The sequence below is a fragment of the Taurulus bubalis genome (genome assembly GCF_910589615.1).
Source record: "Taurulus bubalis genome assembly, chromosome: 9".
In the NCBI taxonomy this organism is placed as follows: Eukaryota; Metazoa; Chordata; class Actinopteri; order Perciformes; family Cottidae; genus Taurulus; species Taurulus bubalis.
In genome coordinates this window covers 13585759-13601773 of record NC_136597.1, presented here as the reverse complement: position 1 = coordinate 13601773, position 16015 = coordinate 13585759, and the positions used below count along the sequence as shown (strand labels likewise).

Here is a 16015-nt window from a genome sequence, read left to right as displayed (position 1 = left end):
TTCATTAGAAAAACATGCGTAAAATATTCATTTTCTGTGATATTGATATCTGCTTTTTACTTAGACTATTAGACTTAGGCTATTGTCCCATTGTTTTCCAGTTCAAGTCCCATTTATAGTCATCTACAGGCATCTATTTGCAAAGAAATGTTCAGGTGGAAATAAAAACCTTGTACTTTAGTGTGTTCAAACTTATATAACTCAGTGTCAGCAGAGTGTTACCTTTCAAAAGAGACCAAGACCAGGCATTTACTCCAAATAGTTCAAGTACAGCTTGCAATTTACTTTGGGTATACCTGGATAGGCATTTTTCGTCAAATTTTACAGGAACGCTAAGAGGTTAAGGGGTTAGTCAACACATTCACTTCCTCCGTCCCCGGCTCACTGGACCCAATTATATTTGCATAGAGGCCAAAGATCAACAAACGACGCCATCACCCTATTCCTTTAACCAGAGGAACACATATGAGAGAATGCTGTTCATACACCAGAGTGCAGCATTCAACCCCCTGTGCCCTCTGAACTAGCTCAGAGGGCACAGGGGGTTGAATGCTGAATCCAAAGCTTCCTAATGTGCTGACCTTAAGGATAGGCACCACCACATCCTCCACCCTGACTCTCAGCACTGGAGCCCCTTGGGTCTGCATGCTCAGACCCCTTCTGTACTCCCTGTTGATGCACAACTGTGTGGCGACAAACCGCTCCAACACCACAACCCCGTTTGCTGAAGAAACAACCATGAAAGGCCATAAGAACTTTGGAGCTCTGAGCTCAATCATCCCAATTATCACCGGGGCAGTTGTCGGTCGGGATAAGAGGTTTCTCAATTAATATTTTTTTTATATTTTCTGGTTTTTGGAACAAACAATAAACACATCAATTGAGACATAAACATTAATGTTAAATATTTTTTGTATATTTTATCACAAAATGCATTTGCAAATGTTGCTTTTCAGCACCATGGACAGCGCTTTGAGCAAACACCAGAGCAACACGCGACAGCAAGATAAAAATATATTGCAGTGTGACAGTGAGTGTGTGTGTGTGTGTGTGTGTGTGTGTGTGTGTGTGTGTGTGTGTGTGTGTGTGTGTGTGTGTGTGTGTGTGTGTGTGTGTGTGTGTGTATATACGTGCATCTTACCGAGCCGAGGGTCATACTGCCTCATCTGAACTTCTTCCACATAATCTGCCGGGAACCAGCCTGTCCTCCCTTTGACCGTGCCTTCCCAGAAACCTCCTTCCCCTATACTCAGAACTGAAAAGAGAACACATCAAGAGAGTATGTCAAATATTGTAATAAAACATGCCATCATTGTGAGGTTGCGGAGCCTGTAGAGCCTGAGAAAAGAGACAAAAAAGGATATAAAAGGGCAATATAGCAGAGGTATTTAGGTGCTCATGTCCTGGCTTCATAAATTATGATAGAAAGAGTGAGAGGGAAATAGGTGGAAGTGAGAGAAAGAAAAATATTTTTGCTTTACAAATACACATAAAGCCGATACAAGACTGGAGAAACTGTAATGTGAAAATATTGGTCTGTAACTAATGTACCGTTCTTTGTCATGCCAATAACCGATTTTTAAATTTGAAAAATACAAAGAAAGACAGACTGAGTAAATTAAGTAGGAGAGAGGAAAGACAAAAGGGAGATAAAGAAAGAAACAAAAGAAAAAAGAGGAAGGAGAAATATTGAAGGAGAGCAAGAGGGCGGGGAGGAGAAAGAAAGAGATTCCTTCTAAGTTCCGCTGTGGTAATTAGAGATGAATATATAGTTGATATTGATCTTCCCTGCAGGACTGAGCCAGCGCGCTCATTTCTCCAACACTCATCCATTATCCCAGAAGCTGATCGACACACACACACACACACACACACACACACACACACACACACACACACACACACACACACACACACACACACACTCTTCTCAGAGATCACCAGCTAGAACTGAAGCCTTGCCTGAGCGAGCCCTTCTTCTAAACTGGTTGCTAGGTTACGGCAGTATGATGTTGCAGCCGGCAGACAGCCTGCTAAATGATGTAGTCTACTTCCTCCAAACTATATTCTAATCTGGCATGGGGACATGTCACGGTGATGTAGCCTGGGGCACCACGAAAAGCTACCAACTTGACTTCATCTTCAGTGACATGATAGTAAAAGTTCAAATATCCGCCATTCACAAGATTCACTGTATCTTTTCACAAATACATTATTTTCTCGAGGACTCACAGCTCCGTACTGCCCACATCTTGCTTCCACATCCTGTTCAAAGACAAACATGTAAAAACAGGCTAGAGCAGGAGAGTGTATTTTACAGTATTAACATCAAAGCATGCTTCCTGTCATGTGATATAATCAATTCCTAAATGTTGGGCCTAACAGAACATGTACTTGTTTCCTTTATATATTGAATGCTAATATATATATGCTTTCTAAGAAATCTTGCAGTGACTATCCCAAATATATACACTTTCCTACAAGTCATTATCCTACACTATCATTGCTGAAAATACAAGTTATACTACTTTATGTCCATGCTCATTATTTAATTTGTTTAATCTTGTAATGCACTTCGGACTGGAGATGCACTCATAGCTCGCCTCTGCCAGCCTAAACATACATTTGTGGCGTGCGAAAGGAGAACGGCTGTTTATGGACTTCTCGCTGCAGAAACATGACACTCAGCACCCAGAGGATACATGGACCAATCCCCAACTCTGATCATAGCTTAACACAACTTTGCCCTGACTGTCTCCTGAGAACGGACTCCACCCCGTCTCTTTTCCATGTTCACACCCTTTATTCTCTCTCTCTCTGCCTGTCTCTTAGTCTACTCTACTTTCTCTCCCAGTCCCCTTCACTGTGTTTCGGATTTCTCAGTCACCGTCTCCATCCCCCTCTTTGTCTCTGTCAGGGTGTCTGTAGTAGACAGGTGCCGGCTGTGGTCTCTGTTCTCCATTGACAGAAATGAAAGAAAAGGTGAGACCTCTGATTGATCTTCTTGGCTGCCTTTGCTCACTTCCCTCAGTCTCTTATACCGCCAGTACTAAACCCATTTCTGGTCCCTGACACTGATACCAACGCCTGACAATACGGAGAGATTCGACAACAGAGTATCTAAGAATGCAAGCAAAAATCTCTGTTTTACAGATCTAGAATATCCATGGACACCTATAAACCCGTAGGTTGTTCTTCCACACATATTATGTGTGAACAGCTCTTCAATTAACTTTATACACACCACGGACACTCTAAATGCAGACATTGATGGATAATGCTCTCAGCATTTGATAGCAGAAAGTCTGCATAAATACACAGACATAAATAAACAATGTAAACCAAATGTCACTGCCACTCTAACGCTATTAATTCCTTAATGAAAACAGCTAGGGTTATTGTTTTGGTTAAATTAAAGTGTTGTAAGTGGAGGAGATAATGTGTATTAAATGTGTAATTATATCTGGCACAAACAGAAACAACTACATGCATGTATGTATATATCTGTATATATATAGTACCAAAAAGGCATGCATTTATAGTATGTATATGCCCTCAGATGTACTTATAGAGCTCTATGCTGTGTCAGCAGCTTCTAACTTGCTCTGTTTTGGTGCTTGCCAACAACGTGTTGGCCTGGCAACTGTCCCTGTGAATCCGATGTGGGCTCACAGGAGCCAAGTGGCAGGAAGGAACTCAAACAGTGCGTGTCTGTGCAGGAGGATTTACAATATGTGTGCCGGGTTGATGTTTTGGTCCAACCAGACTGCTCTGGGACCACTGCCACGTAGAGAGCTACCGTTGGACATCATAGTGGGAAAAGGCCTGCCATCAGTAAAATTAACAACAAACTGAGCTTTTTAGATGCAACTGCATTTGAAAAAGCACAGGCTGTGGTTTCTAATTGGCATCAGTCTGCAACCACTGGTGACTTCAGACAACTAAATGTGTTCATTCAGGAATGTTGTTCTGCCACATTTTGTGATAAAGTATTTCTAGTAGAGTGGTGGAAAGATCACTCATCACTTTGCATCACTTTGTGAAGAAGGTACAATAAACAAAAGAGACGTTTGACTATTAACTCTTCATATGCTCTTACAAATTGGATAGGCTTGACAAACCTTTTCTGATAGTGATATTTTTCATTTTAGCATCTGCCATGTGACAAAGTACCTGATACTCATACTGAATGGTCATGCTCCTTTTTGACTTAATTTTAGAGTTTTTGTAAATAGGACAACAGCTTAAGAACTGGATCCATGGGTCAAAATACAGAATGCAATTATCTATCTAATGGAAGTCTTCTGTACTGATAATTATACGTAACAAAGGTATGAGTAACATACAGGTGATCTCAAGCAGGACAATAAATACACTAATAGAGTAGGCGAGACTCAGCTTCATGCAAACACTGGAGACTGAAGAGTTGCTTCACTGCAAAATACATGCCATTTGTTACATTGTCTATGGAGGTATATTGGGCTTAACTAAACAACAGTTTAGTACATAGGGCAATCAACACCTCAGCTGGACATCAGACACTCATAGGTCTTGACTGTATCACTTGAAGCAGTGACTTGCCACACCAATTCATAATCATCTCCACAGGTAAACTAGTGGGTGCAAACACACAGCATATGGTGACATGCATTCATACACAGTCACACATGCACCATTACAAAATGACAAATAAACTGCTCAGGTGCATATATTCTGTATACTGTGCAGTAAGACTTTGGATCTTCTGTAACACTGCCCAACATGCTGCACTGTACGGCCTCATAGAAATCCACAGAGATAGGGCCATTAAAAGGAAAGTTCTGAGTTTATATAGAAATAAAATACAAACGAAGCAGGAACTATGACGAGAACGGGGAGTACTGTAGCATTATAGAGAGCCCAGGAGAATGAAACAAAGGGGAAGCATGTGACAGAAAGAGGCTTACAATGACAAAGAGAGATGAGAGCTAGCTAAAGACAGACACAGCTGACAAAAGGAAAGAGCTATGTTTCAACAGGCGCCCAGTTATTCATGAGTGTCCAAGAAGTCTGCCGTCTCACAAAAAAATCCGGTACAGTATTGTTCTCTGTGTCTGTGAGTGCATTTAACTTCTGAGTTTTGCCCTTGGTTAAGTCAGTCAAGGCTCCTGGTTTAAAAATAGCATCGGTGAGGATGCGGCGCTATTTATACTCCTCACCCACCCTGCCTGCAGGCTTCAATGCACCCTACTCCAGTGTGTATGCGACAATGAATTGAGCTCTTTTTAATTCTTGCTTTGCTATGCTCTATTGCTTTGAGCTGAGTCATTCATTTTCTTTCTCCTTCATACTTTCTCTTTGATTCTCTTCATTCCAAGCAACGGACACAGACACACACATGAATGCCCTCATACAGAGTGAAGGCAACTGCCATGAATGAATAAATGAGTGACAGCTGGTGTGGAAAGGAACACGTCTTTTCTAAGCACACAAACAGACGTATATTTCACAGGTAACAGTGGATGAGTCAGACTCCTGTATTTGCCTGCAGAAACAGACAAGAAAGGATGCAGCTATGCTGAGAGAGGCTGGTGGCTTTCTGCCACTGATGCACTCAAACTGATTCAGACAGGGATGCCATGGAAGACTTGCCAAAGCCAAAACACAACTTAAGTTCCATAAAATGCTACGATAGGTTCTCTGCATGTTGGTTTTGCTGTATGAAACACATGTGCATGTGTGCATCTTTGATGTCATAATTTCCATACCAAAGGCAAATATTGGGATGTAGCAATATTAAAGGATGAAAAGAATATATTGGGCTGATAATTGATCAAATTGAGTAACTAATTAATTCCTAACTGCTGAATGAAAGTAGATGTGCCACTTCATGGTACCATTGTGGAGTGCTGTCTCTTAAATTGGTTTCACTAGCTGTTACATATTATTCTTGATCTGTTCCATTGAACTGCTCTACAAAAATGATATGACACTTGCCTCTTCATTATTTAGCTGTGGTCTTCAGGCAGACATACATTAATTTAGTTATATATACAAAAAAATCATATCTAAAAGGGATGGACTGTACTTTTTCTGCAGCCATAATCCACAGTTGCATAATGTAAACATACTAGTATCGGGAAACAGTGAAAATCCTCAACCGCAAGTGAAGTTAACTAACAATGTCCAGTTTAGGTTAAAGACGATAAGGACGTTTAAGTCTGAACAGTAATTTCGATTATTTTCCATGACAAATATATATATACAAAAATGCATATACCTGGGGTCCTGGCCTCTTGGTTTGCTCACAGAATCCCATTATTCTCTATCAAAAAACCTTGTTATGATGCTTGCTTCACTGAAAACAATTTGCAGCACTATTGTGTGTGTTTGCATGTTATGTACAGTAAGTGTAATGTTAGGTGTTAGGTAGAATTTTCTGAATAGAGAGTAAGTGTATATATAAGCCTACAGAGCTGTGTGTGTGTGTGTGTGTGTGTGTGTGTGTGTGTGTGTGTGTGTGTGTGTGTGTGTGTGTGTGTGTGTGTGCGCTTGACATTAAGTGTGTGAAGGTGAGAGTGGAGAGCATTCCAATAACCTGAGTGGAGCTGTTATTAGATTTGGATCCCTCCACTCTTTATTAAACCTCAGTTCAATTCAGTGTAATAGAGAGAGAGCAGAGTTGCATCTTTATGAAACAAGGGGGACACAACCAGAGACACGCTAGCACACGCCTACACACGCACTCTACAAGGAAGAGAAAGGGGGATGACTATGTACAGTAGTGCAACAGGGACAGTCATTGAAACCTGTAATATATGAGTAGGAGAATACATGCTGATGCTCTGTGGGAGAACAGAGATCATATGGAATCATACAGATTGCATATTATATAGTCAACAGATTATACAAGAATAGATTAGATGAATAGTTAAGGAAATTAAATGTAATTTAACAAGGATGGAGGTGGACATGAAATAGGAGAAGTAGAGGTGGCTGGCAATTAAGAAGATGATGTGGAAAAGGGCGAGTGGACCCCAGAGTAGATACGAGACTGAATGAAGTAGCGAGTCAATAAATAAGAAGCAAGAGGGAGAGTCACACTACTCTGAGTCAAATTTGAGCCGTGGTTTGCTGCATGTTCGTCCTCATTGGGCTTCTTTTACTTAGAAGAGGGCGGTGGTGCAGTCTCTGGCTCATCAGTATGAGAGAGAGAGAGAGAGAGAGAGAGAGAGAGAGAGAGAGAGAGAGATAGAGAGAGAGAGAGAGATTGAAATAAATAAAGATTTGACAAGTTGAAGAAAAAATAACAAAAATATGGAACCAATGAAAAAAGAGCTTTTTTTTGTGAATGACAGCAAAGTCAAAGGAAGAAGGCTACAGACAAAAAAGAAAAACGAGGAGGCGGGAGTGTTGTAAATTATAGTCAGAGTAGGCGGAGGAAGAGAGGAGGGAGGAAAACTCCAAGGCTGACTCAGAGGGATCCCTCTTCTCTTCCCCTCCCTCCCTCCGAGGCTTGAGGGCTACATGACACTCCTATTCTTTCATTCTCACTTGCTTTTCATTCCATGTTTCATTCTTTCTCTCCTACTGTGTCAACCCTCAGGTGGAGACAAAAATAGAACTGACTAGTCCTACGTCTTACTATGTTACTATTGTAGAATTGTAATAAGTTTATTATGACTTGCACTGGTGAATAAAGATTGTCTATGTGTAAATTGCAATGCATAGGAGGGATATCATAATTAATAAGGGATATTAATGAAGCCGTATGAAATATGTATTATTAACAGTAGGAAGTCACTGTTGTTTTTTTGTCAATGAGAGGTGTTTCAGGTATGCATGTAATATGTAAAACAAGATGGATACTGCATGTGTAACTGTTCCTTTAAGGAGGGACTACTTTTTGTTCGGTGATTAGGAGGGCGGAGTAAGAACATTAAACACCAGAAGTAGAGAAGCTACTGGTGTGTGGACTGTTTTTGTTACCGGACCTTGTTTTTTGTGGCCCTCACGGCGAGAACTGTATGCTGATTTTTGAACCCTTACACTACATGTACAGGCCTACAAGCTCACAAGGGGTGAAAAAGATGACACCAGCGTGAGGGGGGCGGGCGAGTCAGTGCCGAACAGCGTCACTCGTCGAGAAGCTGACCAACTATGATCATTATGGGTTTTATTTCTTCTTTTGTCAATACCTAAGTGTACAAATATATATACACTACCGTTCAAAAGTTTGGGGTCACCCAAACAAATTTTCTGTTTCTTCGCAATTTCTGGCATGGAATAGCCTTCATTTCTAAGAACAAGAATAGACTGCCGAGTTTTACATGAACGTTTTCTTTTTCTGGCCATTTTGAGAGTATAATGGAACCCACAAATGCGATGCTCCAGATACTCAACTAGCTCAAAGGAAGGCCAGTTTTATTGCTTCTCTAACCAGCATAACTGTTTTAAGTTGTGCTACGACACTTGCACAAGGGTTTTTCCATCAAAGATGTTCTATTTGCGAAGATCACAACATCAACTTTTTTCCGTGTCTCACTCCAATTTCAGAAACGCTGGGCAGCCAGTTGACCGTACAGTTCTATGAATAGGCACACGCAAGAACATCTATATTAAACATGGACACAAACTGACATGACAAAATCATATCCGGATCTTATCACCTGTTCCTATCAAGGAACAGAAAATAGTGGAGTTCTCCATCAGAGTATGCCAGTGATTGATTAGCTGTAGAACAACCATTTATTGTCTGTTGATTGGTAATAGATCCGTGATATATTGTTTGTTGTTGAGTTGTTAATCACACACCTAACTGTTTGATTGACGAGTCAGGTTGTCACATAAATGATGGTGTTTATGCTGTGATGAATGAACATGCTGTAATGCTCTAGCCTCCACTACCTATTATTACACCACAAAATGCCTTGATGAATGACATTGCATGGGCTTTATGGGAGAGTTGGGTAAGCGAGTGGTCAAAGGGTTAAATTCAAGGACATTATTAATAAGGATAATCTCAAAGGAGAATGAGTCTGTTTTTGTTTGATTGGTTTTCATTTCAGGGAGATTATGTGTGCATTTGGCGAGAGATCTCAACACAAAGAGGACAGGACACAAGGTTTTTCAAAATTTGTAAAAAGTGACTATACCTGACATTACTGGGTAAGGACATGACCTTTGCATGCACATTTTCACACACATGACTGCAAAGTGGTTTTGTCACAGAAAAGGCCTGTTGTTAACAACCATCTGGAGTCACTCAGTTAGTTCAGCCCGGCCCTCATCGTGCTCAACTCAAACAGTGTGCGTCACATTGTAAACGATAGAGTGATTATAAATCAAAAGCATATCAATGTTTGTGTTGAATATGTATCCGCATCAGTCAATGTGGCTCCTGTTAATGCAGCACTTTTCCTGTTCATGTTTATTCATGCACTGATCAACTCTGCAACTGTTGGCTATGTCTTGTTTCTAATTAGCATTTTGTGTGAGGCTCCATCTCAGTGAATTACATGTATGTTAGGCAGGCGTGGATTGCAATTTCAATGAGGAGGTAAGTGTGGGATGATCCTGTGAGCTAGGCATGTTTGGAAAAGCAAAAACTAAGAGGTTGAGAGTGTAATAGGAGAACAGGTGGTGTGTTCAGCAGGGAGCAGGTAGGTGCGTGGGCGGGACTTTGCACCCCACTGCTACTCTGATTGGACAGCTAGGAGGTTAGCTGTGACATCAATGTCCTTGCCTTGGGCTTTTGACCATGTCCAGTATCAATAACACAGGCGCGCACACGCACACGCACACGCACACACACACACACACACACACACACACACACACCTTGGAACGTCGTTATGAATGATCAGCAAGAGACCTCTGTTAATAAACTGACGAGCCTCAGGTCCATACTTGAGTCCATACTCAAGGGTCCTTGAGCGAGACACTGAACCCCAGGTTGCTTTCCGTCCGCTTCACAGCAGCCAACTGCTCCGAAATGCTTAGGATGAGTTAAATGCACAGATCAAATTTCATGAATGTAACTATGTATATGACTATTTAAATGACACTCAGGAAGAGCACAATATTAGCCTAATAGGGGGTAGCTAGCAAGTAGTTAACATGTTTAATCTGTGATAAAGTAAGAATGCTTTTGGGAAACAGCTCAGAAATGTAAGAACATGCGTAAAAGGGGGGCTGTCATTGTTATACATAGGTTATTTTATGTTATCATCTTAAACCGCCATATTAGCGCAGTGCAAAGTGGCGGCCATGAATAAACCAGTGGGGCGCATTCACATGCACTAAAAACCATGCAAGGCCGGCCCAGCTACGTAAACAAAGCATAGACAAACTCAGATTATGGCACACAGAAAGTCTCTGCTCACGTTGACATTACTCCACTATATCTTTACATTGCAAATAGTTGTCTGCTGCTATATCAATGCTCTGTATAACGTAAGGAGAACCGTTTAACCTTTTTGCCTGTCTACTATCTGAGTGAGAGAATATCTTGGTAATCACAGGAATTGAGTAACACTTTCTGGGGTTTGAGTCAATATAATTTCGACTTGTATTACCTTAAATGAAAACAGGAAACATTGTTTGGCAATAAATACATTTTAAAAGTACTGTCTAACATCTGAAAAATAGATTCTTAAAAAAAAGGATGTGACCATTGTCAAAATCACACCTAGAGTACCATTCATTGGGCGAAAAAATTGTTTACCTTTGTTTTATATGGATTAGATTCCGCTGAGTTAACAAGTCAACATCTCAACTATTCAGTGTCTTAACAGTGCCATCATTAAAATCGTATCAAAGGGGCACAGCCAAAGCCACATGTGCTACAGCCTACCCTGTGGCAAACATTCAGTAGCTACGCCTCTGAGTTCTGTCGTACTGTACAGTCATTTTGAATGCATTTAATACACTGATATGAGGTAAAAAAAAAACAATATAGTTGATGTAAATAAATGTAGATATTGTGTATGTGCTCACAAGTTTATAAGAGAGTAAAAAAGAAAGAAAGAGACATTTCTCTCATATGTGCCTCGGAAATTAGGACAGCTGGCTGCTGAATACTTGAAGGATGCTGTTTATCTAACTTGTGGGAGGCAATTACTTACACTGTGCTGCACAAACGCAAACACACAAAGGCAAGCACACAGACAGACATACACTTATACATCTACACACATGCACACCTTAAATACACACTTTAAGATGCAAAAAACAATACAGAAATGCACATACACAGAAATGTGCACACAAAGACTACACTTCACACTACTACCAGACAGAGAGGAAGTCTAATTACCAATAATTCAACCCAAGCTCACTGTGGGAAGCTAACATATTTAGTCTAAATTCAACACTTAGCACACAAGCTCTTATCCAACCTGATTTGCAAGTAGCAGAAAAAGACACAATTTCATGATTTTTATTTCTGTTTTAAAATTACATGTCAGAGCACTTGTTGCACCTGTTGCTTGGTAATGGACAGATGAATATGCATTTTTGTGTTCACAATAGCAAGCTTTGTGGTCAAATTAATATTGTGCAGTGCTTCATTTGTATAATGTACAGGCTCTTGGCCTAGCTCAAAACACATGCACACCAATGTGCATACAGTATATGTAGCTATTGTTGGAGACGATTAAATACATGTGAAGAGAACCATATCTTCAGGCAACGGGTTAAACAAAGCTTTTGCAGTTCTCTGACATGTGATAGGTGGGCCAGCATGTTCCCAGAGCATGTTCTCATCATAACAGCAGGAACAGCTACTGTCTGAGCCTGTGTGAAGCTAGACCTAGAATAATACATGAAAACCCAGGCTCTGCGTGTATGTTTTTGTCGTATAGCTAGTCCAGGTATCCTCCGCTGCCCATAGTGGTGTTAATATTCTGCACACACTGGGTGCGGCCAAACCCCATTAATCATGTTTGTGAATGTCTAATCTCAACGTTACTTGCGCTGGTTTCATTTTCATGGCTGTCTGCAAGATTTATAATGGCGTTTGGAGAAGGTGTATGTGGTGTGTGTGTGTGTGTGTGTGTGTGTGTGTGTGTGTGTGTGTGTGTGTGTGTGTCTGTGTGTGGTTGTATGTGAGCGATGTAATACATTGTTACGAAAGCATGCTCTTAAATGTGTCACCTTGTTGAGGAGAAGGATGTCCTGAATGTGCATTTAATGCTCCCAGTGGGGGAAACAGCATGTTGAGACACACATCTGTTTCTTTGAATACGTTTTTGTGTTCCTGTGTGTTACCGTTGCGTTAGTGTTGACTTTGATAAAGCGTGTGTATGTGTGTGAATGTACGAGTCTGGGTGTGTATGGGATCACAAGTTTGCAAAAAACTTGACCAGGTTACAGTGGCGTGTGTCCCTGTTTGTTACCATGGCGATAGTAAGTGGCCCTTCAAGAGATGTCCGTCCGCATGATGAGATCAGATTACATCAATGAAGGGGAGAGCAGAAACAAACACAGGGGTGAGCAGGGGAATGAGTATAGAGGGGGGATTCAATTAGGTGAGGCATGGGCCAGGCAACCTGTTAATGGAGTTTATAAAAGGGATCATCAAACACACACACACACACACAGCTGTGACCAAATACACACATGTGAGCACAGACAGACTTGTAACCATCCATTTCTTTGAACTGCCATCACTGAAATAAGCAGACATACACAAATGCATATCCTCAAACAGCCTATGATACCAAGTGCAATGCTGGTTTTGTGGTCCAGTGGCAGCCAGTGAGTGAGGAAGGACAAACACATCTCATTACATGAGACTAAGAGTCTGCTTGGAGAGCTGAATGGGGATGACCCTGTTAAATGGCGGACAGCGGGGCAGTTTGTCTAGACGAAGGCTGTCTAGAGACATTGATTTCAGACAGCAGACCAATGGACTGACAATCACTGAGTAAAGACTGGGAGTTTTTCCAAGCAGTTCTTCATCGTAGAGGAGAAACTGGTTGGCTAAACCACATGCTCACTACATTCCTGTCGCATTTGATTCAGGCATCCAAACTAAGCACACATTTAAGGCCCATCTACTGTTGTTGATGGGGGTTATATGTGCATCTTTTGCATATGTCTTCTCTCCCCTTACACAGTATCTACATTTCACATATATCTTTTCCTGATTGCTTCACACTATAGATCAAACTTGTAAACTTGAAAATAAGCTTGAAGATTCTCACTGAAGTCACTACACAAACCTGCAACATTCACATCATGTATTTGTGATAGCAGAATGGAAAAAAACAGGCTCCTTGATGATTTGTAGTGTTAACCACATTGTCATCCTTCTCTCAAAATAAAAAACAAAAAATAAAAATGTTGATTTTACCTTCATGTTCATCATCAATAATGTCATTGGCATAATCGTCATCGTCTTCATTATACTGGAAGTCAGCTATAAGGCATCACATTAATTAATACATAACTGATAAAAAAGGTGTCCTTTCATTCTAGTGTAAACACTTTATTACTGTAACAAGTAAACACATTAATTACATCACGATGCTCAAACCTAAATATAGTTATTGCCATCTACAGTTAAGTTACTAGCACTATCCCACCACAACATACTGGAGGTTACCGCTTTATGCAGAAAACTAAATATATGAGATAGAAAAAAACACAGTTGAGTTCTACACAGCAAGTCAACGTTTGAGAGGCCGAGGGAGGAAATAATTGTAAGTTTAATAATTAAAAATTGTCAGTTTATATATTATATACTTGAGCAGCAATAGTTACTCTCACACTCGTAATGATCAAAGCTGCACGCTCACATTTGGCTCTGACTCCCCTGAGCACAAACTTAAAATGAGAGCAGAGAGTCACCTGTTCTATTTGACCTGGAAGTGAAGGAGCATCTTGTTAACCCTTCCCTCTAGTTTCAAAATAAAAACTGGGACATTGGCACTGATGTAGATTTGATCATGGAAATCAAAATGCGTTAACACAAAAATGACTAAAATCACATGTAAATTGTTCCCAAATGATCTATTATGTACAGTAAGCCATTATGGCTGGAGTTATTTTGAGAGTATTTACTCGCTTTGTATCAAAGTGGCTGTGGTAACTAGTGATGTTTCTGATCCAGATGTAAAATATATATATATATATTATGAGACCCATTAAGAGAAAAGACACTTTGTTGAATACTGCCCGAAGAAATCTAATGAGTCTCATTGGCAGTGGTTGGGTTTACTGTGATCTGATTCAATTATATGTAGGATAGAAAAAAAATAATGGTTCAAACAGAAAATAATAATCCTACTATGAGTAACGTTTGTTTGCATTTTGCAATGTTATGTGTCTGTTTTTATGTTGTTTGTCAACCCTAAGAAATTATTTAATTATGTGACAGAGAATAAACCAATGTTTAATCTTGAACCTGGAACCGTGGCTAAATTCAAAATTACATTATTTTCTGAACAGGTGTGGCAAAAATTCAATGTATTATTATGAATAAACTCGGTGATACGGGGATCAGTTGAACTGCCAGATTTGGCTGTACTTACATTTTAAGTGCAGATTTACACAATCTCAAGCGCTTAAAAGCTGCCAAAACAGTTAAAAAAATTTGAGAGCAGTCTCAGAAATGAGTGTGCGCACGATCAGGACTTCTCGTTCAAATCTTTTGATATGCTCTTTTGAGTGAGTACCTGTGGGCTCTCAAAGGTTGACTTGACGGACTAGCATTTCAAATTTGCTTTGCATTCTCCCAAATCTTTTGTCATCAATCTATCTTAATACTGCTACAGCATAGATTACATACTGGATATTTCTGATAATTTTTATGGGAAATCTTAACAGGAGTTTTTAATTTTAGTTGGCTTTTGTACACTGCAAAAATAAAGTATTGCTGTGTAAAACACAATCAAAAATTGAGGAAGACCCCTCAGTTTACTTAAAACAGGGTTTGGAATTTAAAATCACGCTTCAGCTGCAATATTAAGCTGCTTAAACAGCTTGCTCTTATTAAATGTTGAGGGGTTTTCTTCTCAAATTGTCATGTATATCTTGCACTAGGCAACAGCTAACTAATAATCAGAATATGAAGACTTTGAAACACAGTGCTATGTGAAGCTTTGCTATGATGCACTATTTACCATCTGAGTCCAGATAGTCATCCATCACTAGAAAATAAGAAATCAAGAAATCATTTCATTGTGCAATTCTTAAATCTTCCAGAATATTTTGTTAAAAAAGGCTAAGATATCAACACACTTGACAAGGAATGTGCTAGAACAAAATCACTGGTCTAAACTACACAGGGCGACACATCTTTCCCTGTACAGCATACACTATTCCTCGCCTCAACAGGCCACCAAACTGTCCTATTAACAGATGAGCTAAAATACATTCATGCTAATGCCTGTAAGCACAGATGCTAACACACGGCACACACACAGACAAATCATTTAGTGAGATTTACCCAGACTGCTCCAATCATAAAGATGCTCCTCTGCTGGTATGGCTGGTGATTAACAAGGGTGTGAAGACAGTAACCGGAAGACAGAGATGAGTGCATGAGTGACTGTGTATATATATGCGTGTATGTTAGGGGGTTAAAGAGGCTAACTATCTAACGGTAACGAATGATCAACATATCTTTAGTCTGAAGCAGTATCAAAGTTACCTTCAGGGTACAAATAATTCTGTTGATATTTACTTCAGGTGCTTAAGGTGTAGATGTTTTTGATTTGAGAGAATGAGACAGGAAAAGATCAATTCATTAATCCTCCTATCGGCTCCTCTGTCTTTCACTTGCCTTGCCGCCTCTTGTCCGCCTCTTGCCCTATTACTATTAACAACTCATCCATTTATGAATGCAGATTAGATGAAATGCATTATGTATCAAAGCAAGGGTCATCCATCCCTAGAGGAAGTGGCTTCTCGGGCCTAGCCTCTCTGTGCACAAGGAGGACTGGTCATTCCCTGCTAGGATTACATGCACTAAACAGAATTTGGTTACCATAACAAACCGTAGACAAAGAACCTGAACTGCCTGGGCTTT

The 16015-nt window shown here is 40.2% G+C and overlaps 1 protein-coding gene across 1 annotated transcript in view; it reads right to left on the bottom strand.

Moving 5' to 3' along the window:
* The window catches only part of shank3a (SH3 and multiple ankyrin repeat domains 3a), a gene marked incomplete at both ends in the record, with an annotated part of 144547 nt that overhangs the window by 38992 nt on the left and 89540 nt on the right, over positions 1-16015 (bottom strand). The window contains one exon of the mRNA XM_079223862.1: positions 1142-1255. Coding sequence (XP_079079988.1) covers positions 1142-1255 — 114 coding nt within the window. The remainder of the gene's footprint in view (positions 1-1141; positions 1256-16015) is intronic.